This window comes from Sturnus vulgaris, chromosome 19, assembly GCF_052056855.1.
Source record: "Sturnus vulgaris isolate bStuVul1 chromosome 19, bStuVul1.hap1, whole genome shotgun sequence".
NCBI lineage: Eukaryota > Metazoa > Chordata > Aves > Passeriformes > Sturnidae > Sturnus > Sturnus vulgaris.
Genome location: NC_142261.1, coordinates 4349133 through 4374754, shown reverse-complemented (window position 1 = coordinate 4374754; position 25622 = coordinate 4349133). Strand labels below are relative to the sequence as shown.

The 25622-nt window shown below is 43.5% G+C and overlaps 1 protein-coding gene across 6 annotated transcripts; it reads left to right on the top strand.

Annotated features, from left to right (window-relative positions):
• The first annotated feature begins 164 nt into the window (after positions 1–164).
• On the top strand, positions 165–25615 carry GIT2 (GIT ArfGAP 2). 6 transcript variants are annotated; one of them, XM_014875050.2, is made up of 20 exons: positions 165–351; positions 4548–4681; positions 5153–5265; positions 5950–6055; positions 6369–6455; positions 6591–6721; positions 7145–7239; positions 7852–7897; positions 8680–8728; positions 9228–9300; positions 9634–9731; positions 10008–10119; positions 10527–10669; positions 11370–11519; positions 13104–13352; positions 14706–14795; positions 17109–17191; positions 17271–17447; positions 21172–21235; positions 23367–25615. In XM_014875050.2, the coding sequence occupies exons 1-20, from the start codon at positions 180–182 to the stop codon at positions 23586–23588; spliced, it is 2394 nt and encodes a 797-aa protein (XP_014730536.2). In that variant the 5' UTR covers positions 165–179; the 3' UTR covers positions 23589–25615. The 6 variants fall into 6 exon arrangements, with proteins under 6 accessions (XP_014730536.2, XP_014730535.2, XP_088031934.1 ...); XM_014875049.2 differs by having other exon boundaries at positions 8677–8728; XM_088175808.1 differs by lacking the exon at positions 14706–14795.
• The last annotated feature ends 7 nt before the right edge of the window (positions 25616–25622 follow it).

Below are 25622 nucleotides of genomic sequence, written 5' to 3'. Positions count from 1 at the left end.
GGTGAGGGCAGGGCTTGCTGCACAGCGGCCACTTCCACCAGCCTTCCGAAGCCTTGTGCCTCCCGTCACTCCGCCGAGAGAGCGCAGCGGGCGGGCGGGCGCGGCCCCGAGAGGGAGCGCTCGGTCTTGCGCCGTTGAACTAGGACTTAGTTGAAGGCAGGCCCGTGCCAGGAGTAAAGATGGCGGCACGGGCGACATGTGGAGCGGCACAGGGTGGCTCGGCGCGCATGCTCGGGGCCGGCCCGGGGCTGGCGGGGCCCGTTACCGGCCCCGCTGCCGCCGCTGCCGCCGGTCCCGCGATGGCGAAGCGCCTGAGGAGCAGCGAGGTCTGCGCCGACTGCAGCGCTCAGGGTAGGCTCTGCACCGCCACCGGCACCGCGCGGGCTCGTCCCGCAGACCCCTCTCGGGCCGGGGGCCGCGGGGGCGCCGCTGGCCCGGGGGTGTCACCGCCCCGGAGCGGCCGCCGCAACACCTGTGATGGGCCGGGATGGTTTGGGTGGGAAGGGACCGTAAAGCTTCTCCCGTCCACCCCCTGCCGTGGGCAGGACACCTTCCAGGAGCCCAGGTTGTTCCAAGCCCCTGGGACACAACTCGGTGTCCCAGTGTCCGGGTCCCGCTGGCACCGCCGCCCCTCCCGAGCCCGGGGCGGGCAGAGCTCCGGGAACATCCTGTAGATCTCCAACAGCATGAAAGGAAATGTGGAGCTCCCCGGGTTAGGAAGGAGGAAAGCTGACAGAAATCCACCTTCAGTCACGGGGCTGAAAGGTGGGAGGAGGGCGTAGGTGGGAATGTGTCACTGGAGGGGACCGGGGCAGTTTTGGCGGAGTTGGGAAGGCGAGAGCGGGGCTGGGTTCGGAGCTGTTCAGCCATTCCCGTATTCCCAGCGTCGGGGGGAGTTAAACTGGGAGTTGTCCCACGGCTGGGTTGGGTGTAGATGTCCCAAACTTCCAAGGAAAGTTGCGCTGAGGTGTCTGGAGACGCGGACACGTTCAGGGAGCAGCGTCTGCTCTGGGCTGACACGTATCCACTGCAGGTCAGTTCGGGAGCTTATGGAAACTGATCTTTAGAGAGGCTGTTGCATCTCCCGACCATCTGTAGTTCTGCTGTTCTTGTGTCTAAAACCGTCCTGCTTTATTTCATCAGCTCTGTGTGTTTGTTCTGTCTGTATCTTTTCTGTCTCTCTAGTTTTTGCTGTTTGTGTTCTGGGCAGGTTCTTCCAATATAATTAATTAATTATGCACGTACTCAAATGAATAGATAACACTTGAATTGGCTGAAGATAGGATGTGAGAGAGGGGAGAACAACTTCCATTAAATCGAAGTTATGTTTTAAAAATTAATAAAAATTCCAAACTAACTTCCAGAAAGTACCTTTATTCTTTTTACAGAAGGAATTCTTCCCTGTGAGGATAGTGAGGCCCTGGCACAGGTTGCCCCATCCCTGGAAGTGCCCAAGGCTAGGTTGGACAGGACTTGGAGCAACCCGGGATAATGGATGCTGTCCCTGCCCATGGTAGGGATTGGAACTGGGTGAACTTTTAGTTCCCTCCAACCCAAACCAGTCTGGGATTCTGGCATTGTACTGGTATCCCTGCAGAAATTTAGTTTTGCAATAAATGGAGCTGGTATCTCTCAGGCAGGCAATTGTCCCTATCACACACGGGAGCCTATCTATGCTCCCACACATCAGGGGTGTTGTGCTCGGAGATAAAGCTGTGTGAATTATGTTCCTTAAGCTCCTCGGGGTATCAGAATCACTGTCAGGGTAATCCTGTAGCCCGGCTTTTTATCGTGACATTAGAGCGCTGCCAGGTCTTTACTTATTTACTAGAAATCCTCTGGCTTATCCACGTGTATAAAGAAACCTTAATTTAATCTTTCTGTAAATGAAAGGGATCAACCCCTTCCTTTAGCTAAAGCAGAGGGTTTGTAGGGTGTGTAGCGGGGGCTGTGCCGGGAGACCTGGGGGCTGCAGCCTTTGCACCACAGCGGGTGTGCCCGGCACCTGCATTAATTAGTGCTTCCCCTGAAACCTCATCAATGCCCCCTTTGTCCGTGCGGCAGAGCGTGGAGGCTTTTCTGTGACACGGGGTGATCTTACAGGAGCTCTTGTGCTGTACTTCCTATCCCGAGGCAGGAGCTCAGTTCTCAAACCCACAGCCGGGCTTGTCTTCATCTCACGCTTCCTGTTTTGAACCACCCTGCAGGTTCCTGAAAGCGCCAGCCCGGCCCTGCAGCTTCTCCCCAATCGTCTTTTGTACCGAAAACCAGCGTGGGCAGCAGGGCCAGGCTGTGGCCACCCCTGTGCTGGACACTGAGGCCACTCAGTTGCTTTGTCCAGCACCGGGCCCCTCTCTCCAGGACAGACATGGAGCATGTTCAGAGAAGGGAGCGGAGCTGGGGAAGGGGCTGGAGCACCAGGAGCAGTGAGGGATCTGGGAAAGGGGCTCAGCCTGGAGAAAAGGAGGCTCAGGGGGGACCTTGTGGCTCTGCACAACTCCCTTGACAGGAGGGGACGGCCAGGGGGGACAGGCTCTGCTCCCAGGGAACAGGGACAGGAGGAGAGGAAACTGCATCAAACTGTGCCGGGGGAGGGTCAGGTTGGACACCAGGAGGAATTTTCTCATGGAAAAGGTGGTCAGGGCTTGGAACTGTCAAGGGAGGTTTGAAGACCACATCCCTGGAGGTGTCCAAGGAATTCCTGGATGTGGCACTCGGTGTTCTGGGCTGGTGACAAGGGGACGATCAGTCACAGGTTGGCCTCGATGGTCTCGGAGGTCTTTTCCAACCTCAGTGATTCTGGGAGTCTGTGTATTTTGGTACTGGCTTAAACATATTCTGATCGAGTCCATAATTAGGTCTCTCTTAAAAATTACTCAGATTCCAGGACAGACACTTCATTGCATTAAATTTAAACTTGAAATATCCAGGAGCATTGGGTGTTGAGGTGGATGTAAAGCAAACCCCCAGTGCTGACTGTTGATAAAGAAGAGCAATGCTCACAAACAGCCTGGAAATGGGCAAGGGAAAGGATCCCTAAGGATCCCATCTGTGTGTGATGAGGTTGTCTCTAATAAGAAGGGACCAGGTTCATTAATCTGGAAGGCTGCCTCATTTTGGGTCATTAGGTTGCCATGAATGCATCTCATTCCATTACTATTCCTTTTCTTCTTGGAAGTCAGTGTTGTTAAATAATGGAATGATTTGACACCTTGTTCTATGTGCCTGTTGTAATTTGTATTTTAACAACTGGATTATTTTTTTTGTCTCACCTGCTTTAATTTGGCTCTGGGCTGTGCTGGTTCTGGTGGGTCAAGAGATGCTCTGTGGCTCAGACAGGTTTGCCTGCATTGCCTGCAGCACACCCAGATCATCAGCTCTGCTCAGAAACCACAGCTGGGATCACATCTCATCTGCAGGGATTCAGTCCATTTGTTGTGTGGGTCAGAGGAGACTTTTCCATGTGATGCACCAGTGCTCAGATGTGTTCTGACAGGACTCAGAAGTTCTCTCATCAGATACCAAGCTTGCCTTGTACTCAGTTATTTAGCCTCAGACTCATCTCTGCATTTGAAATTAAGATTTTTCCAGAATAAAAGAGATCTTGATTTCCTTTTTTGTTCTCCTGGGATGTGCTAGGTCTGAAGGTCTGTCTGGCAGCTCAGTTGCCTGTTCCTGCTGGGTTCTGGCATGCTGAGTTTCACGTGTCACTGACAGAAATTGGAATTTCTTCTGGAGATTGAGCTCTGAGCAGCCGAGGGACCTGTTTGGAGTCCTGTGGGCATTTATTGTTTCAACTTAATGTACCATTCCTACTTGATTTTATGCCTTTTGATGTTTGAATAGCTCATATATATTATTTACTACTTCACTTCCCATCCGTTTTCTGCTTTAAGATGGTTCAGTTTGGGTCTGGTGAGAGATGAAGTTATTTTGCTTGAGAATTTTGGATTTTATTGAGCCTTTGGCTTGGCACATATGTATCCGTCTTTATTATGACACTCTTGTGTGTTTTTATTATTTAAAGTGAAAATTTAAAAGATGTTGTTATAATATAGAACTGAAAACTGAGTAGTAGGGGGGAAAGCCTGATGCTGTGGCAACTTTGGTTTTTTTTAAAAAAGATTTTTTGACAAACTTAGAAACAAAAAACCAGAGTTTTGTCAAAGAGTAGGTAGGCACTGTTGTCAGGAATACTTTTGTGGGAGTCCACAAAACAAGTAAAGCCCTTCAAGGTGGTGATAAATTCAGTGTCCTGTTATGTTTAGAAAGGAGAGTATTTTCACAAGAAGAACTGCAAACTTTTTCCCAAATTTCCACTGCACATCTCCTCGCTGTCCTTGGAATCCCACATCCCCCAAGAGTGCTAGGACTGGTGTTTCCCATTTTCCCAGCATCCAGAGCCCCAGCAAGGCTGTGACATTCACAGGCTCCCACCCTGGCTAAGCAGGGAAGGTTAAAAGGCAGAGCTGCTCATTTTAGACTCTGCTTTTGTAGTCCAAGGTCACGTTGCTTCCTGTGTTATAATGGATGGCTTCTTTTTGCAGATCCTTGCTGGGCATCCATAAACAGAGGGGTCCTGATCTGTGATGAGTGCTGCAGTGTGCACAGGAGCCTGGGCCGTCACATCTCCCAAGTGAGGCATCTCAAACACACCCCGTGGCCTCCAACACTGCTGCAGGTACAGAGGAAAACCGTTTTCCTCCATTAAAAGATGGTGATTTTTTAATTCAATTTAAATCACTAAACTTTCTTTTGAGAGGGCTGGTCCTTTTAAGCTTTGTTTTTCTAAGTTGTTCTCATTTTGTTTCTCTTGTGATGGACCACTAAAGTCAGAATTTTCTTTGCCTTTTGAATTTGATGCCTTTGCTTTGGAAGGTCACTTCAAAATTTCTTTCACAGCTCTGAAGTACATCTGCTTCAACCTGAATTTTTTTCACTGGAGGTGCTTTTGGGAAGAGCAGAGAATTTGAAGGGGGCTCTCACTTCATTCCACATCACAACATCCTAAGCCCAGTTATGATATCCCAGCAGGTTACAGCTGCTGGCACACAGAGTGGGAATCTGTTGGCTTGATACCTGCTTGAAAATAATTACAGCTATTTGATTAGTGCAGCCAGCAGCAAAATGTCTGTGTGTTTCTGGCTTTCAGATGGTGGAAACTCTGTACAACAATGGTGCTAATTCCATCTGGGAGCACTCCCTGCTGGACCCTGCCTCTGTGATGAGCGGGCGGCGCAAGGCCAGCCCGCAGGATAAAGTGCAGTAAGTGGGAAATGCACAATTGTCACCTTAGAGAAGTGGGATTATTTTATTCAGCAGTGACAGGGCAGCAGGGGATCCATAGGAGCCTGTGTGTGTTTGGTAGTTATTTTTAAATTTTATTTCCAAGCATTATTTTTTTTTTTAATTTGTTGCAGAAATAGGAATACAGTGCTTGAATTCTCTGAGTTATTGTTTCCTGTTGAATAGTGAGGACCTTTGCTTGCACTTCAGTCAAAGGACTTTTCTTTGTCATATGCTTCAGTTAACTGAATGCTGCCAACAAAATGGAGTTTGGTTGAGGAATGAAATAAAACTCCAGATATTTTTGTCCCTGACTATGGTGCTTCATTTTAAAATGTAAATAACTGTGTAGAGTAAGTTTAGATCTTAAGTTGGCATGATTTTAAAGTCTGTATTTCTTTTAAGAAACAGACACCACATGCTACAGTCTGCAGATACTTGATGGTTGTAACAGACGTTTTCTCTGTATGGTCAGGCAATCTGCACTGGGTTGTTTTTTAATGAAAATATTTTTCCATGCCTAACTTTGCCCCCAGCAACACACAAAGCTCTGATTCAGTCTTCACTTGTGAAATTTTTCTGTTTCTGGAGCATCTGTATTACTTATGAAAGCACTGATATTTCTTTCCTTTCCCTTCTTGTTGCCTGGATTTCTCTTTGCAGTCCCAACAAAGCAGAGTTCATCAGAGCTAAATATCAAATGTTAGCATTTGTGCATCGCCTGCCATGCAGGGAGGACGACAGTGTCACTGCCAAGGATCTCAGCAAGGTCAGTAGCTCCTGGGACAGCACAGGCAAATCTCACTGACTTCCCTTCATTGCTTTTGGTTAACTGTTTCTGCTTTTCTGCACTATTACATAAATAAATAAAGCTTGACTTCAGCTTGAAGCCCCTTATTTGTGTTTATCACTGGAGATGATGATTAAGAGGCGTTAGTTGAGGGGACTTGGACAAAACCCTTTACACAAAAGAGCTCTAGTGAGAACTCTGCATACTCCTGTTTCTCAAAGCACGGCTGAAAAACAACTGCTGAATCACAGTTGTTGCTGCTGTGTTAAATATAATTCTGCTTCTTTTTCAGCAACTCCATTCCAGTGTGAGGACAGGGAATCTGGAGACCTGTTTGCGACTGCTCTCCTTAGGAGCTCAAGCCAACTTCTTTCATCCTGTAGGAACACTTTTTTTCATTATTTTAATACACAATCAATTCCACTTCATATTATTTATACTTATTTCATGTTATATTTCAATCTTCTACTCAGACCTGTTGGTTAAGTAGATATTTTTCCTTAATCTCTTGCAGGAGAAAGGAAACACCCCACTGCACGTTGCTGCTAAGGCAGGACAGACTTTGCAAGCAGAACTCTTGGCAGTTTATGGTGCTGATCCTGGCACACAAGATTCAAATGGGAAAACTCCAGTTGATTATGCAAGGTAGGAGTCTCTGATGTCCATAAATCACACTAAGATACGTTTCTGTCCTGAATTAATTTTTCTGTTAAATGCTAATAATACTTTTCCGAGAAAGAGTGAATGAATAAAAATGAGGAATAAATATTTTCATCAGATCACAGCCTGTGTTCTGGGTTCCCGAGACATCAGCTATGATGTCAAATGAACAAGCTGTGCCAATCTAGCAGTTGACAGGAAGTTAATTGGAGAAGAGTTTCTGCAAGTTCAGGCTTTAGGAGTGAGGGTAGCTCAGGAATTACTGCAGGATTGTCCCAGATGGGTTGGGGCACATGGGGTGGAACCAGGCTGTGATTTGTGATGGGTGCAGTGTTGGCTTGTACTAAATGTGTTTCTCTGACCGTTTGTGTGTGTCACCGACTGTCCCCTGTCCCTGTGTGTGAGCAGGCAAGGGGGGCACCACGAGCTGGCAGAGAGGCTGGTGGAGATCCAGTACGAGCTCACAGACAGGTTGGCTTTCTACCTCTGTGGCAGGAAACCAGGTGAGCACAACACCTGCACCCTCAGACCTGTCACTGTCAGGTACAGCACATTCACACTGTGCTGTGACATATCTGTGCACTGCACTTTCCAAATATTCCAATGTTATATAAATTACACAGAACCAAAGAAAGTATAAGATGCAAGATTAGAATTTATGCATTTAAAATTGGGATAAAACTGCAGGGTTTTAAATAGATATAAACGAAAAGCAAAATTCCTTCCTGATGTTCCACAAATACATGTTCTTTATATACTGTAGAAACTCTTTCAAGTAGTTTCTTCTAATTGAAATGCTGCAGCAGGGGAGTGTTCTGTTAAGTGAGTGCCTTTTGAACACAAGTACACTTACAGATTTTTAACCATAAAGGTACCTGTGTTAGAACTTAATTTTCTTTTTTAATGGAATTTCTGTACAACTAATAAGCCTTATTTGGAATCTTTGCTAACACCTGGAAATCATGGCATGAGCCTTCTTTTATAACTTGCCTAGTTGCCTGTTGGAAATTGAGTAATTACATGCAAGATAAACTATTTAGTGTTGTCTGATGCTTGTTGTTGAAAACTGTAGGCCAGTACCAACCTAATAAAGTGCAATTTGTTTTCAACTCTAGAGCACAAAAATGGGCAGCACTTTGTTATACCTCAGATGGCAGACAGGTAAGTTGCTGATTCCATCACATGTCTGAAAACATCAGAGTAAAAAACTCTAATAATTAATTTTCTTTCCTTTCTGAAACACCTTTTAAGCTTGTTGCCATTCAAACTTTTTTATGTGTGCCTTTATTAGTCTTGAAAGCTTTTTTTCGTAGAAAGAATATTGAGATACCAACAAAATCAGGAAATTCTAGAAGGTGATTATATTTATTAAAATTCAGGGAGAAAGTGAGACATTTCTGTGAAGGGAACACACATGGGGAATTCTTAGGAAACAGATTGTGGAAATAATTTAAGGACCAATTGAGTATTTTCCTGATTTTTGTAATGCTTTTAACTTTTGATTGTGATCAATGCAATCATATTTGTATAAAAAATACCAAGTACTAATTTTAAGTTCCTGTTCCTCTTTTATTGCTGTGCAATTGGAAATAGACGGCTGTAAGTAAACCACTGTCCAACCTCCTGCTTGCAAAATTTCTGTGAAAAACTTTAATGACTTTAAAATTGTGTGAGTATTTATATTCTGAAGAACTTTTGGTATTACTTCATTTTAAATGTAAAAACTGTTGTGAAAGAAAGTTTAATAATATGCTAATTGTGATATTATAATAGCAATATTAATATTATCAATGTGTTAAAAGCAATGCTAAAAATACTGAAATATTCGAGGGTTTAAGGTAAAAGTGACTTTCTAATCACTGAGTTACCAAAATGTAGAATTTTGATATGTAGAAGCCATGAAATGCTGTAGATGTAATGATCACTTCTTGTTTTCTTAGCAGTCTGGATGTATCAGAACTGGCAAAAGCAGCCAAGAAGAAGCTTCAGTCTGTAAGTGAAATTCCTTTTCTAGATGTGGCAAACTCTGCACTTCATCTCTCAAGCTCCCTAGCACAAGTATCTCTTGACCCATTTGCTGTAGGAGCAAACTCAAATATTTTGGGGCTTGAAACACACAAATATTTTGGGAGCCTTCACTGTTCATTGAAGTCCATATCTCCAGTGACATTTGGTACCTCATTGCCACAGTTCCTCTGCCTCACCCCAAACACAAAAAGTCTTTTTGTGGTCAGATGGGAGAGAAAAAAAAAAAAATCCATGGACCAGGAAAAGAGGAGTGTAAAACAGGATGGTTGTCTGTACCTAGAAATGGGATGGTCATACATGTCTGCTGCCTGTGCAGGCAGAGAAAGGAGCATTTCTATGGATTACAGAGGCTGGAGTAAAGAGCAGAGTTGTGCTCTTGCATTGTCTCTCTTATTTTCTGTTTTCAGAGATCTCACTGCATTTAATTTCTTTACAAACTGTAATTGTTCTCCTCTACCCTTAGCTAAGCAACCACTTATTTGAAGAACTTGCCATGGATGTGTATGATGAAGTTGACAGAAGGGAAACAGATGCAGGTGAGTGAGACTTTGTGGAATGAAATAAAGCAAGCCTGGATTGTCACTTTACATACAAGATGCCAATCCAAGCACATGTTCTGTTCAAGTGCTTCTGTATTCAGCAATTACTGCTGAGGGGAGTTTCTTTGTCTTGCATTGCCTGAAGGGGATGTTAATTGAAAAAATCCTGTGTTTTTCACAAAGTAGAGAACCCTCTGGGGACAAGCTTTCCTTTGAATTGATTGTGTTTGTGTTTGAAATTGCAGTCTTTTATTTGACAAAGAAATAATGTCAAGCAGTACAGGAAGGTTATTCCCTTTTTTTGTTTTTTTCTTTTTTCCTCTGGAGCAGTTTGGCTTGCTACTCAGAACCACAGCACACTCGTGACAGAGACCACCGTGGTCCCTTTTCTTCCTGTAAATCCTGAATATTCCTCAACCAGGAATCAGGTATGAAATCTGAATACTGTAAAAATAATTTAAAAGCCCGGCTAATTAAGTAGACCTAAGTAATATTGCTTTACTGCTTTTCATTATTGTAGAAGAGTTGCACATACTTAGAAAGAGGTTAAAATAAATTCACATTTCCTCTTTAAATCACACTTTTTTCAATAAATGTAGTTGAACAGTCAACTCCAAGTGGGTAGTCTTATTTTTTCCTGGGAACTCTGCTGTTCTTCTGATCCAGGATATACTTTTCTTTCCTCTGCATTCTTCTGTATTTAGGGAAGGCAGAAACTGGCTCGATTTAATGCCCACGAGTTTGCTACACTGGTTATAGACATTTTAAGTGATGCCAAACGAAGACAACAGGGGAATTCTCTCACTGGTTCCAAAGGTGAGTGAGCTTTTCTTGTCAGCCCCTCAGCAGTGCTGAATTAAGACAGTGATCTATTGTTTTCATCTTTTTTTTCCTCTCTGGAGAAAAAAATACCAAAAAAATCTTTCCTAACTGTTAATATTTCCCTATATTTTTCATTTGCATGCTGACATTCATTTGTCCAATGTAGTCTGAGCTTTTTTAATTTGTATGAATGTTATTAAGCTGCTAAACAATTCTCACCACTTACTTTAACTTGCCTAAACACTTAGAAAAAATAAAAAGACAAAACCATAAAACTTTGAAGTTTGGAACAGTAATCATTTATTCCTCCTAGGTGGATCAAAATTAATTTTTTTTTCAAAGTATGAACTTCCATTTCTTCTCCAGTCTTACTAGCATATGTTTCATGTGTTGATCTGCAGAAAATGTGGAGCTGATTCTCAAATCAATCAGCAATCAGCACAGCAGTGAAAGTCAGGACAATGACCAGCCTGATTATGACAGTGTTGCTTCAGATGAAGATACAGATCTGGAAACAAATGCAGCTAAATCAAACAGGCAGAAGGTAAGATTGAAATAGTGAGACACCCCTAAGTGTTATTCATAAAGGTAATTTGCATAAATTATCAGAAAAATAATATTTTAATTAATTAATTTTGTTATCATGCCTCAGTCTATGAACTTTCTAAGATGAAGTGTTGTTGCTTAAGAAATTTTTGTTGTAAAAATAATGTGTATGGCTGAAGATAAGATATAGATGAAATAATTGGATCTGCCAAAAAGCTCTGAAGCAGTGATTCCATGGTATTTCACAAATATTTACTGCCTCCTACTGAAGAAATACAGCAGACTAAGTGTCCAAGTCAGTTAAGCCATTCCTGGAGTAATGCAGGATGGCATCACAGGGCAGTAAAACCTGGTGGTTCTATTTTAATCCTCCCCGGGAGACATGCACACTGGATATTTAACAGTCTGTCTTTTATAATTTTTCAGTTCTTTATTACATGTTTTTTTTTTAAATCCTCATAAAACAGTGTTTTATCACTGAAATGCTGATGCAAATGTTTTTAGAGGAGCTAAGAGCTGATTGACATCAGATTGCTTTTCTAGAGGATTTAAAATTATTCTGGTTAATGGACCTTACTAATTTAAACTTCATTTGAACTCTGATGCCTTTGAAGTAAGTACATGAAGAGCTGTTGAAATTTCCTGATCTTGTTTTCTTCTTTTTAATGGTGTAAGTATTTTTCTCTTCCTTTTCTTAGAGCCTGGATTCAGACTTGTCAGATGGACCAGTGACAGCCCAGGAATATCTGCAGGTTAAAAATGCCTTGGTGGCTTCTGAGGTGAAGATTCAGCAGTTAATGAAAATGAACATCAACCTGAGTGATGAGCTGAGGATTATGCAGAAAAAGGTAACAGAGGAACACCCCCCTCCAGCTCTTGGGGTATCTGAAGTTGTGAGATTAAAACTGCTGGAACTGAGGATGGAATAATCAAGTATTAGGATAGTGAGAAAACTCATTTTAAAGTGGAGCTTCTTTGGGATCAGACATGAAACTGCAAATATTTATATGCAACACATGATTTGAATGTTGTTTTTTCGTGGTGCTGGTGGTGACCCAGCCCTGCAAATCATGAGGATGATTTGACTTATGTCAAAACTTTGACATCAGTTTTCCAAGTGACAGGACAATTGTTGCAAGTCCTGGGTGGTTTTGCTGTCTTGATTCAATATAAGCAGCTTTAAACAATGAAGAATCAAATGCCAGCACATTTTATGTGTGTGCACTTATCTATATTTTTGTGGGGTAAAGCACAATTTAGATCTGAGTTCACTATCCTGTCTAGCTGGCTAGAAAGGGCTAGCTGCTTACCCTCAGATTAATCCCTTTAATTAGCATTTAAAATCCTGTTTTCCAAATAATTCCAATCCTGCAAGAGTCACATGTAGAGAAAGTTGTTCAGGCTGTAGGGTGGAGCTGCTGTTCTGGGGCAGAGTATTTTTGGAGAGTGGTGAGATTGTTTGCACCTGAGGTTCAGCTAATTCAGCAGATTGGAATATCCTTGTCTGTTAAGTGCCAATTCTGGGAGATCTCAGGGTGTTTCTTTGGTCTTTCAACAGCTTGTACTGGTTTCAGCATTTTTCTTGCATCAATTGAATTAACTTTTCACTTACATTGAGTTTCTTTGAACAAATACAGTCTAGGGTAAAAAAAAAAAAAAAACATTGGGGCCTATGGATTAATGAAACTTTAGGATATTTACATGTGTAGCAGAAAGGAGATCCGTGCTGTCCTGCAAGTTTTTCTTCACTGCAACTTTTCTTTCTGATGTGTTAATATAGCAAACTTACTCCAAGTCCACAAAATCATCAGAATTGGTGCATTTTTACTCTCAAATAAATACATAATAATAAAAAACTTTAAAATGCTTTCTTGGCTTCTTAGATAGCAGCAGCTGATGCCTAATTTTCATGAGCTAAACTCTTTCCTTGCTTTGCAGAGCAAGCTCAAGTTCCTTTGTGCTGCCTCTGGTGTCTATGCTGCAGTTCTGGCATTGTCAGATTTCACTGGCCTTATATTAAAGTCTTCTAAGTCCTTGTATTGGCTGCTGCAATGGATCCCTTTGCTTGGAAAACTGTTGTGTTGGCAGTCCTTCCCCCACAGCCTCATTCTGTCCCAGGATTCCTGTGCCAGTAGAGCAGGCTGGAGGGAACGCGTTGTGTGTTTTGAACTACAACAGCCAATTTTAACATCTAACTTAGTTTACATCCCAGCAGCTGCTGGAAATCAGCACCTAAATATTTCCAGATCTGGAACAAAGGTGCTTCTATGCTTATACCAAGCAAGTCAAGTAGATTTTGAAAAGGAAATGAACCCCCAGCCAGCAGTACCTGGATTTTCTAGCACGGCTGACAAGCGAGTGTCACGTGGTCACTTTGCTTTTGGCACTTGCTCTTTAGGAAACCAAATCCCACTGCTAAACATTTCTTTCAGCTCCAAACGCTACAGAGTGAAAATACCAACCTCAGAAGACAGGCCACAACCAATATCTATCAGGTGCAAAGTGGTTCTGAGTACCCAGACCCCAGCAGCAATTCCTCCCTAAAGCGGCGCCCGTCGGCCCGGGGCAGCAGGCCCATGTCCATGTACGAGACTGGCTCGGGGCAGAAACCCTACCTGCCCATGGGGGAGGTCACCTACCCAGAAGAAAACATCACCAGGCTGCAGCCTTTCCCTCCACACGTGAGTAAAACTGCTGCTGCTTCTGCATTGCCTCTCACGTTCAGCTTTTCCTGTCTCTTCCAGCTCCGCTCCGTTCACTCAGCTTCTGCCTCAGAGGGAGAAAAAAAAATATAAGAACTGTGAGAATTGTTCATGTTTGCTGTATTAACATGTCTGCAGGAGCCTGATGGTTTGAAAAGCAGGAGCTGTAGCAGTTCTGGAATATCTAAAGTGGAGCTTTTGGCTTCTGCTCAGCTGGTTTTTTTTATATATATATAAAATATCACGATGTAATTGTCTGAAAACCAGGAAGGGAGGGGAAATAGTATTCCAAGAAGGTAGGTAAAGTTCATGTATTTCTGGAGATAAACATGCAGGTGCCAGTTTGTGGAGCTTCATAACCACCTTGCAAAAATAAAATAAAATTGAAAAATTTTCCCCAGACCACTTTCTTATTCAGAGTGTGGAACTGGAAGCTGGAGGTGGTTTAGATCTGCCAGTCAAGCAGAATCTTCTGGTTTAATATTTTCCTGTGTGACGTGGAGAGGGAATTCTCTGTTGGCCAGAGGGATTTTGCACTGAGGTGTTCACACTTTACAGAAGTGACCCAACACACACTACTGCATTTAATTAACAAGTGCATTTAATTAATTAGCACAGTTAATTTTTTGTTTCACCTTCTCAGATTGCCCTGTGGGCTGGAATACAGGACAGTATCTTTTAGACACATTTAAAATGTGTGGATTTTTGACAATATCCTTCCCTCTTGGTACAATGTCTTGTATTTCCTTCCAGGTAAATCATTAAGATCTTTAACATGTATTTTCAATTTACCTTTGGCATGAAGGAGGGCAAATATTCCATGCACATTCCACAGAAGACAGTTGACTGCACCAAGGGAATCGGTCCCCACCTTCAATTAAATTAATTTAAGCTATGAAATCGGAATAATTTTAAATTATATTGTCATGTTGATATGATGGCAGTTCTGGCAGCAAGAAATGACAAAATTCATTTGTGTGTGACAGTGTTTGCAAAGAGTGACAGTGCTTTGTATAGATCCTTTGGTCATTTGGGTGGAAATTTGGATAGCAGTAGCAGTTCTGAAGCATTGATTTGTTTTGTGGAGTTAGTTAATTTGGCATGTGGTGAATTTTTTTTATTCTCCATAGAACTTGGCACCTTTGGAATCTCAGTATTAGAATGAGCTTGAATTCAATTGTATTTTGAAAGAATTAAGTCCCCTCAGCCTAAGCCAGATTCTCAACATCATTCTTGCTTTGTGTCATCTCCATGGTTTTAAGAATGTTCCTTTCATTTCAGTTAAGAGTTTGTTTGTGTTTTGGTTTTGGTTTTTCTCTTTCCCATTTTTAGATCGGGAGGAGTGCGTTTGTGACCTCCTCTTCATCTCTACCTTCCTTCCCCTCCACGCTCTCCTGGTCGAGGGATGAGAGCACACGAAGGGTTAAGTACCTTCCCAATCCATCTTTTCCCTGGAGGAGGTGCCAATCTCCCCAGACCCACATCCTCTCTCTTCCCCTTTTAATGCCTGACCTTCCAGCCTGCATGGAGCAGAACTTCCTCCCTTCCATTCCTGCTGCCACGAGCTCTGGGCTCTTGCCTCTCTCTAACTTCACATCTTCAACCTTTAACACCGTGCACAGTTCTCCAGGTCACTTGTTCAGCTGCACAACAGCCCCAAAACAGGCTGGCTGCTGTTTGGACAGTGATTTTTCCAGGCTCTCACTGATATTTCTAAGCCAATGTACAACTCTCCTGCTGACTAAAAGCACTGCATGAGGCCCAGCTTCAAAGCTGCTTTCCTTGGGTGGCTTGCACCAATCCAGGTGGTCCTGATTGATTGTTTGCCTTAAAGATAACAAATTTGGGGGTTTAAATGTTTACTCTGGTCTCTCCCTGCCAGGACCCAGAACCTGCTTTTTAATTCCTTCTGTCCCCATTTTATTTTGACTGTACAGTGTTTAGATATATTAGTCCAGAAAATATTAGATTTGCAAGTAGGAATAGAAGAAAAAACTTTCAAGGTAATATCCTGCTTGGCCAAATGGAAATCTGGGTTTGTCTGCAGTGCTGTCTGGTACTGGAAACTTGCAGAGGGTTTGGTTGATTGTTTTTATTCTACACTGATTCTATATTAGTGATCCTCTTCTTGTAATTCATCACTGTTGCTTGTATTTCTGACCAGATGGTAGAGCTTTGCTACTATTAGGATTGTTATCTCTGTACACCTGGCAGAGGGGGAAGGTCAGACTGTATATAAAATAGTTTCTTATCTTCAAAATACATGTCACTTTTACAACTGATCTTTACCAGCTGTCCTGAGAGAGGAGTGTTCAAAAAATGCTGATTTTTCCTTCTGTGCAGAGTAACTTTAAAATTGAAAAGGGTTCCTAACACCAGGTGCTTCACTTAAGAATTGATGGTTTTAACATCAGATGAGTGCTTAACAAATGTACTGAATCTCAGCCAGTGAAAACCAGTTCCTGGTCACATTTTTTGGTCTGTCCTCGAGGCAGAAATATTATTTGGCAAGCAGATTCCTAAGTGTTTGGGTCAGGCATGCAGGTTGGAGACTCCCTCATGGTGACTTGAGGGTTTCTGTAAGATCCCCAGGGCTGGCTGTTGGGGCTCTGAAGGACCCTGAGCTGCTGCTCTGTGATCAGAGTGACACCAGAGTGGTGTGTTTGACACCAGACATGCTCTGCAGGGCACCTGGGTGAAGATTTGCAGTTTTTAGAAGACTTGAGGAAGCAGATGTGTAGCGATCCTGGGGCCTGGCTGAGGATTTGGCCTCCAAGCTCATTTTGTTGTCCCTTTCTTCATTCAGCCTTTGCTCTGGGATCAGCCTCTGGGGTCAATCCAGCCTCTGCTTCCCTGCATTCCTCCTGCTCTCATTTCAGCTTCCACTTTGGAATTGGCCCCTATCCTCCTTTTGACACCATTCTTCTGTGGCCCTCTACTCTGATGGTTGGGCCTGTGCTCTGGGGCACAACTCTCACTTCTTTGATCTTCCATCTCTGGACCAGTATTAAGCATTCAATGGGCCTCAGTTCCTCACACTTTGGCCTCCTTCCCTCTTTTGGGCTTCACTTTGCAATGGGCTTTAACCCTTTTCATGTTGGCCCCCAAATTGTAATGAGCTCCAGGTCTCATCAGTTCCACTTGTGCCCTCGATCTTCCACCTGCAGTTTGGGCTCCCCCATCTCTGTCTCCTGTCTTTATTTTGGCTCTCCCATTGCCACAGTCTTCAGCCCTTGTTTTGGGCTCCCATTTTGCAGTGGCCTTCCCAGGGCCAACCTCCCACCAGTTGCTTTCCACTCTGCATTCCCCATCGTGGTCTCTGGCCTCTGCTCTGCTCTCTTGGTCTGGCCTCTTTTTCTCTGGGGTTCTCTCCCTCTCCAGTGGTTCTTATTCACTCTTCAGGCTCCTGTTTCATGGTGCTGCTTCTCCACTTGGCCTCTGCTCCTGGTGGCCTCTCAGAGTGTGCCCCTGGGGCAGTTTCAGTGGCAGGGAAGGGTGCTGTTCTCTGTCTGTCTGTCTGTCTGTCTGTCCTGCCATGCTGGGTGTTGAGGGGCTGGTGGGGCTGTGCTGTGCTGTCACTGCCCAGGTACAAGATGAGCAGCTGCCTGGCATGGGGAGAGGGACTCAGCTGCTCCAGGCTAGCAGGAGCTGTTGTGCACAGAGCAAATCCACATGCACACACAGCCCCAGGGCTGTTTTTCCCTGCACAGGCTGAAATAAATCTGTTCCTCGCAGGCCTCGAAGCTGGAGAAGCAGAGCAGCGTGTCTGAGAGTGACTATGACAACCCCACCACCCCCGTGGAGCTGGAGGAGCCAGGGTAGGTGCTGTGACACAGCTTTGGGGGTGACAGGACGCTGCTCTGTGCCCGGGCCAAGCCCTGCTTTGCTCCCCTGCAGGTCGGGCAGGAAGGGCCGGCAGCACAGCGTCATTTGGCAGGGCTTCATCCCCGAGGACACAGACCCAGCCCCCAGCTCCAGTTTGCCCAGTACAGAAGATGTGATTCGGAAAACTGAGCAGATCACCAAGAACATCCAGGAGCTGCTGCGGGCGGCGCAGGAGAACAAACATGACAGGTAAGGAAAAGCTCTGGAGCTGGTGAGGAAACAAAGGAAATTCTTCAGGTGTTTTCACCTGTTGCACAGGTGAAAGTGCAATACAGCCCTGCTATTTCACACCTGTAAAATGTGTAGGTCTGTTGTGTTCTCTGGTGTCCTTAGTGCCATGGGGCAAGTTGGGGGTGAGTGACCAGCCCTTTGTGAGTGCCCTGCCCTTAACTTGTGAGTCCTGCTGCAAAACGAGTGTTGTATTATCTACAGCACAAATCAAATGTGTTGTAGAAAACTCACTGCAAGTTTTTCTTGGGTCTTCACCCCCTCTGTGTCCATAGGTAATTACACCCTGCAGAATGTGATGGTAACACCAAGCTTTGCCTCAGGAGCAAATTGTGAAAGAGGGAGAATTTGGCTTTCCTGCTGAAGTATTAGTACAAATTATGTACCAGCAAAAGTATTTTGAACTATTGGTTTTAGATACAGACCCAGCTGAGTAAGCAGAACACTGAGCACATCAGGCTGCAGCAGCTTCAGCTCCCTCAGGGAAATTCTGGCCTACCTGAACAATTTCCAGAATAGCTGTGGGTGACTAAAAGCGATACTGCCCTTGCTGATCATCAGGTGTTGCTCCCCACTCATCTCTTTTAGAAGGCTGTATGAAAAGTTACATGTTGCCAGATGTGAGCACATTTTGGGGCTGGAACTCTCTGGCCCTGCAGGCTGGCAGGTCTGGCATTGCTGTGGCCCCAGCTCGGTGCCCTCTGTGCCTGGGAGAAGCAGCAGCAGGAGTTTGTGTTGAGCCCTCACTTCCTGCCTCGCTCAGAGAAGTGCACAACAATGGGGCCACTTCTGTTCTGTGTTTTTTCCTTCTTGTACTTTGCTATTTTTAGCAGGGCCGGCGTGGCCTCTCCTTCTCAGCGAGTGACGACTTCTGCCGTGTTTGTGCTGAGCTCATTGCCCTTGGTGTAACCTTTTCTAGTGCAACCTCTTGTTGCTTGTTTCACACAGAGAAGCTTTAAATGAGTGTCGTTTTTATGTGTATCACACGATACAGTATGTGAATTTTTTCTAAGTCACTGAAGGAAACAATGCAGCATGCCTGGCTTTCATTGAATTGATCAGGTTTTTAAAAAACCTGCTATGCTGCATTTTTGTTTTCTGTATCACACGTGGAGTGGGGTGTTTGCCTATTTAGATGAGTGTTATCTTGCAAAATACTGAACTAGGAAGCTGCTGTTCTTTGTTTTCCTCTTCCTTAACACAGGGGAATGCTTCCTTACCAAAATGAGACACTTGAGGATGTAATACCACATCCTCCAAGCTTGTGCTGGCAACGTTGTCGAGAAAAACCACGTGCTGCATAGATAACCGGAGAGTAAAATCCATGATGCAAGAGTATCATCTATTAATGAAACCCCTTCTTCCTTTTGTTTCTCACTCTCTCCCATCCCCTTTCCCTGTGCTCCACGGGCTGAGCAGGCCCTTGGAGCGTGGGGGCACATCCCAGCTCAGACACAGCCTCGGCACGAGGGTCCCCGGGGCTGAGCGAGCGCCCCTGCAGCCTCTGACCAGCCAGCAGCCCGGCCCTGCCTCCTGGTACTCTGGCCTCTGTCCCTGCCTCCCAGGCACAGTGTCCTTTCTCCTTCTCTCTGCTGCCTCTTTCCCTCCCACTCCGGCCACACGGGGGTCATGGAAAGGCGATGCATGAAATGCTGCAGGGGATGAGGGAGCTGCAGGCAGCCCCTCCAGGGCAGGGGTGTGGCTCAGCTCTTCCAGCTCCCAGCAGTTAGCACTGGGGAACAGAACCACAGCCTGGAGCTGGCTCTGGTATATTCTCCTGACTCTATTTCATTTCTTATTGTCTGTCAAGAGAAATTAAATTACAAGTTGGTTGGCTCATGGAATCACAGAATAGTTGGGGTTAGAAAGGACCTTAGAGCCCACCTTGTTCCACCTCCTCCATGGGCAGGGGCACCTTCCCCTAGGCCAGGTTGCTCCAAGCCCCATTCAGCTCTTCCAGAGATCCAGGGTCAGCCACAGCTTCTCTGGGCACCCTGTGCCACGGCCTCAGCACCCTCACAGGGAAGAATTTCTTCCTTTAGGAAGCAATCTTTGAGGTTTGAAGGTCCCTCCCAACTCAAACCATTCTGTGATTTTCATGAACAAAACACGTGGTTGCTGCTTCTTAGCACTATTGCAAAGGTAGCAGGAGTTTCACATTCCCAAGGTGGAACATTCAAACCTGACAGCTGAGGCCCCTCAAGTGTTTATACAGCTGGGGGTCAAATGAGATCATTTGTATCCCAAATCTATGAAAAAAGATCTGTGTTTATATAGTACCTTCCAACCTGACCAAAATACTGTTCCTTAATGCCTAAAATAAAAGTGACATTTGCGTGAGAGACTCTTTAAAACAGAACTGCCCAGGTTCAAACCCCGGCCAGCAAATGTCAGGATTGGAGGAAGAGATTAACACAATTTACTGCTAATGAGGGATTCCTTTTCCAAGCTGTCACTACTTGAATATCTTCCTTGATGTCTCACTGGAATGTGTGTAAACCCAACACAGTGTCAGAGCATCTCACAAGCTCACAGTGAGTGTTTAGACATTAAACTAAAGCCATTCGACTGCAAACTTTGCAGCTGACCTGGAGAACATAGAGTGAAACCCATGTTCACCTGAGTGTCTCATTCAGGTGATTCTCAGGGCTTTCTTTGCCTTGTTAGTGAAGGGTTTAATCAGTAAACTGACTTTTTTAATGAGGTAGGATGCTGGTCACTGTGGCTGCAGGAAGCAGATTAATCATTAACTCTATAGCAGAAGGGGAATTGTGGTGAACTTGGAAGACCTCTCTCCACTTTCAGTTTATTTATTTGGAAGAACTCATGTGACTTGACACACATGGAAATACTCCTTTTAAAGCAATTTTCCTGCATTGCCAAAATGACCCCAGTGTGTTGCTTCACTCTCAGTGCATTTGCAAGTGACTGATTTTTTTTGCACCTTTGGTATTGCAAGAAGATCAAAAAAATAATGATTGGGGGGGTGGGTTTGGGGACTCTTTTTGCTTGAAAGGGCACTGACCTGCTATAACCCACACATGCTGAATAGTTTTCTTGAATGCTTTGTGTTTTTTGAGATTCTCTTAAGGTTGGATCATGTGAACTAACTTAGGCCAAAATTGAATCTTTGAAGCATAAAAGTGAATCTTTTGAAATAAGATTTGTGAGAGAGAGCACACTAACACTTCACTATTCACAGCAGTTTATGGTAAATAGTTCTATTTTGAACAGACCAGTTTTCATTTGGTATATAAAGCAGAAGTGAAATCTATGAGGATTCATGGAATCTGCCTTTGTTTTATTAACTAACTCGTCAGAATTGGTGAATATTTAGCCCAGAACTCGCAGACTGTGAATGCAGTTGGTAATTTGGGGATGCATGCGTGTGAGAACTCTGCCTTGTCTGTTTACTGGGTATTAATTAATCCAAGAAGGCATCTTGGTATTCTGAAGTTGCACAGAAATGGAAACTTCCCTGACAATGTTTTATATAAAAAGTACAGTTACTCCTTCAGACCAACTCTGAAGAACTATGAAAAATCTAAGAAATAATTTTGCACTGTTAAGTTCTTGCTTTTTCTGAAGTCACAAGGTTGTTTTTAGAATAACAATCACTGGGCAGTGCAGTGGAAGAGGGAAGGGGGTCTCTACACAAAAAATAACCCAGGGCATCTTTCTGCAGCTATATACCGTGCTCCGAGAGAATACATGTGGCAGTGACAGAAATGGCAGCCTTGTTCCCAAAAGTAAGTACCTGCCACCATCAGAATGGTTTTGGTCTCACTCCTTACATGGAATTCCCCTTCAGAATGAAAATAGAAAATTATTTCACCTTTGGTTTTGGTCTCACTCCTTACATGGAATTCCCCTTCAGAATGAAAATGGAAAATTATTTCACCTTCAGAATGAAAATGGTAGGGAGAAATGATGGGGTTATGATGCACCTTTGGATTTATTAGCATGGCAACTGGTAAGGGCTAAAGTGTGAGTCCAGGCCTTTAATTGTACTCTTGAACTTAAAACTTGTAAAAATTGCACAAAACTGAAGGTATTTGGATCTGGCATGAAAAATTGTGTGGTTCTATGGGAATTTCACCAGACTCATCATCCCTTTTCCCATCTGAGTGCCATCTCCTAGATTTCTTTCCTGCAGCCACGTTTAGATCTGTTATCCATCCATCAAAATAATCTTTTTGCTCACAGCAAATTTAGGGAGTGAAATCCCCATGACTGAGTTCCTATTAAGCCTCACCCACCTCTCCAAAACTGCAAGGAAAGAGCCAAGGCTGCTGTCCCACCCTGTACTGATTGTCCTGGACATGCTGTCCCCTCCTGGCAGCCGGGACGTGGGCTGGGACAGTAAACAGGCACCAGAAATGTGCATGAGTAACTTCCTAAGGGAGGGCACGCAGCAATATTCCCTGCCTGCTGCCTGGAACCTCCCCAGGAGGAGAAATTCCCTCTGCTGCCACGAGGGGAAGGCAAGGCTTGGCCACAGCATCAAAGAATCCTTTATAATTTATAATTATTTATAATTTAATTTTATAATACTTATTTCCCTAAATCGTCTGTTCTATTAATATTAAATATTAAATTTTACAACTTTAAAACTAATTCCAAAAATAAAAAAACCAAAATTTATTATCAAAAACTACTTATGCTTATTCCCCCACATCTTTTACACAAACTATATTATCTACACTAAACAACAACAAAAATTCTCCTTTACTTTTAGTTAGAAAGATTAACTAAAACAAAGAAACTCCCTAAAGCATATTTTATATTTTTCCTTTTTTTCAAAATTATTCAAACCTAAACTAAAAACTAAAAAAAAAACCAAAAACTCATGCCTGTAACCCACTAAACCTAATCTAAATCACATTTCCCAACACCAAAAAAACTAAAAACAAACTAAATAAACCAAACTACAAGCCACAAAAAAACCTCTTCTAAATCTATCATATCTTCAAAACAACAAAAATTTTATGGTTTAATATTACTCATTTTTATACTAAAAAAATACTTTAACTGTTAAATAAATTATTTTTTTCACTTCTCTCCAAAAAAATAACCAAACCAATTATTTAAAAAACTACTTAAATCTATTTCCTAGAAAAAACCCATTGAAAAATTTCCTCTCAAGTTTTCCCTAAACTAAAACATGTCATTGTAAGGTGAGGGAGTGGCGAAAAAATACAGTAACACAGAAAGCAGGAGAAGTGATTTATTGTAGGAATAGGCACATTTTTATAAACTGGTTCTCTGAACCAAGGATAGAATAAGTTTTTTGGTTTAAGGAAGGCAACACTTCTTGTAAACATGTTTTTACTAAAACATCACATTCCTCACACGCTCTCTGTCTACAACACCAGGTGCTAAACTTTGTTATTGATTCTCTCCCTTCTGTTTTCTTTTGAGTAGCTTGGGAAAACTTAAAACTTAAACTGCTGTGTTTCCCTGGCTCTCACCAGCATCTTTGGAATTGCCCATAAGAGAGTTTTGTGTGAACACGGAGCTTTCCCAGGAGCTGGCCTGAGAGCAGAGGTTTTCCCAGGAACAAACCAAGGCACCTGCTACTGTTTACAGAGTGTGTATTTTGAGAACTCTGTTGTTTATAATAAAAACATCCGTGCAAGAAGTGCTGCTTGCTGTGACCAATGGTCTGTATTCTGTCCCTCGTGTATATTTAAGGAGTGTGTGTTACAATAAACTTCATCTCTTTCCTATCTTGAGGGATGACCATGTTGCTGTGTGCTTTATTACCACCATTCCAAGGGTTAATCCCCTAACTAACAGCAACAAGCATCCACAAAAAGAAACATTTATTGGCGCCCAACGTGTTTTTTTTTTTTTTTTTTTTTTTTTTTCCCTTCCCAGAAGCCCAAATCGGAGCTGGTGAGGGCTTCCCTGCGCCTGCTGACATCCAGTGCCTACAGGCTGCAGTCGGAGTGCAGGAAAGCGCTGCCCGCCGAGCCCAGCCCCGCGCCCGACATCCAGCTGGTGACACAGCAGGTCATCCAGTGCGCCTACGACATCGCCAAGGCCGCCAAGCAGCTCGTCACCATCACAACCATCACAACCAAAGAGAACAACAACTGAGGCACTCGGGGTTTTTTGTTTTTTTTTTTTACTCTGGGGGTTTTGGGGTTTCTTTTTAAAGGTTGGATTTCAGCGTAGAGGTGTGGAACTATGCGCGTTTTTACGAGGAAAAAAAACTTCAAGGGGCAAGAAACTTTTTTTTTTTTTAACTCAGTATTATTTTTGCATGTTTTCTAACAATTTTATGATTAATTTAACCCACTGCCTTATTTTGTTGCCAGTGTAGTTATGGATAATAGCATGTTGCAAGTAGCTGTCGAGCCACTCTCATGTCCCTGCGCTGTACCGAGCTCTCGTAGATGTTTCCTTGGGGCCACGTTCTGCTTTCAGGTCCTGCTGGTGGAACTGCTCTGACACCACTGCACGGATGGGAGGGCAGCATCTCCATCCCTCCATCCCTCCCCTGCTGGGATCCTGCTGACTGAGGCTCCCCAGGCTCCAGGACTGCTCCCAGCAGGAAGAAGGTTTGTCCTGGTAACGGGGTACAAGCCCAACGTTCTCTGTTCCCATATCAACTGTTGTGCAATATGTTTTTTAGTCTGCTAAAACCAGTAGTAGTTGTGGGCATCCAAGCTTGTTATGTGTAACTCTACAAGGTCTTTGTCACTTTATCTGTTTTGGAAGGAATTTGAAACTTAATAGTTATTTCTTTTAGTTGTCACTATGCCATTAATATATATGTTTGATGTTACTTTAGGGCATTAGTGGTTAAAATATTATCCTTTGTTTCTGAGTTAGTAATTCATTGTTAAGTTTCCTGCAGAATTTTCCTGTCATCTTTGAGGCACCGTCTTGTTTGCAGCAGCATTTCTCAGTAACTCCAGATGCAATTTCTCTGAAGATTTCTGTGCTCATTTAACAGAAAAAGGAAGTTAAAGAGTGCCAGTGCAAAAGCAGCTGTGTCTGCCACAGCACATAACCTCTGTACCTCAACATATCCAAATGTGAAAACATTTCTCGTATCTCCTAAGTTTTTATGCAAATCTTTCAAAATTTGACAACTTGCTAAGTAACCCCTGCCAGGCTGCCTGGCCCCAGTGGCCATGTGTGCTCCAGATTTCTTCATAACAGTTCACAAAAGTGTGTCAGTCCATAATTTCAAAAATTATGAGTATTTTTTGGAGTCCGAATTTCAGTGGTGCAGGAAATCACTGATTTTTGCCTCTGCCTGTGTCCCATTTGGAAGTGCATTGTCACTGCCCAGGAGCCAGCCATGGTGTGTTTGTGTGGATATATCTAAGCACAAGTGCCACAGCACTGCTGGATTCCTGGTGCTGTATGGCTCCCAGAGTCTGAGAGAGGGAAGGAATGGAGAGAGGAGATGACAGCCCAGTGAATTAATGTGCTTCACTGTGGGCTTTTATTTCCTTTCTGCTCTTCTGAACCCCAGAAGCAGCTCTAGCCTGACAATGCAGGCAGGCTGGCATTAAAACTGCAAATGACCTTTGTGAAACCTACTTCAAAATCATGCAATTAATTAAATACATTGATAATCTTCTAGGAACTTTTCCTTAAATTGGCATGGCTGAAAATCAGCAGATGGCATTTTTCAGTCTCTCAGGACACTTGTGTGTGCTGTTCTTTAACATATCTTACCTGCTTTCCAAAGCAGGGTGACACTGAGCTATGGTGTAATTTATCACTTATTTAAACCTGCCTTTGATCCAAAACCAAGGGACACTTTAGTAACTGCCAGCCCCTGCTCCAGCTATGATGAAATCAGAGTGGTTCACACCCCACAGGAACCTCCAGCAGCAAGTTCATGAACCCTCCACTCACAGCACTGCAATCACAGAGTTTGTAGCACCTCAAGTAACAAAGGTGTGTTTTTCTTTTAGGACTAGATCTCCTCTTGTTCCCCTGTAAACAAACTTGCTCTTCCTTTACAAAATGCTGCAAAGGAAAGGAAAAGCTTTTTTTTGCCTTTTTCCAAACCTTGTATTTATCAGTGTCATTCTGTCTGTACAATATTTTGACTTTTAATCTTTTGTTTACAGTATTACTATAAAATGCTAAAACCCTTTCAAGTGTGTG

What these genes read in the sequence shown, in the direction of transcription:
- GIT2 (XM_014875049.2), top strand. Translation starts at nt 180, where the DNA reads ATGGCGGCACGGGCGACATGTGGAGCGGCACAGGGTGGCTCGGCGCGC. An exon ending in CTGCCAAGGATCTCAGCAAG is followed by an intron (nt 6,056 to 6,368) that starts GTCAGTAGCTCC and finishes CTTCTTTTTCAG; the next exon opens with CAACTCCATTCCAGTGTGAG. An exon ending in TGCAGCCTTTCCCTCCACAC is followed by an intron (nt 13,353 to 14,705) that starts GTGAGTAAAACT and finishes TCCCATTTTTAG; the next exon opens with ATCGGGAGGAGTGCGTTTGT.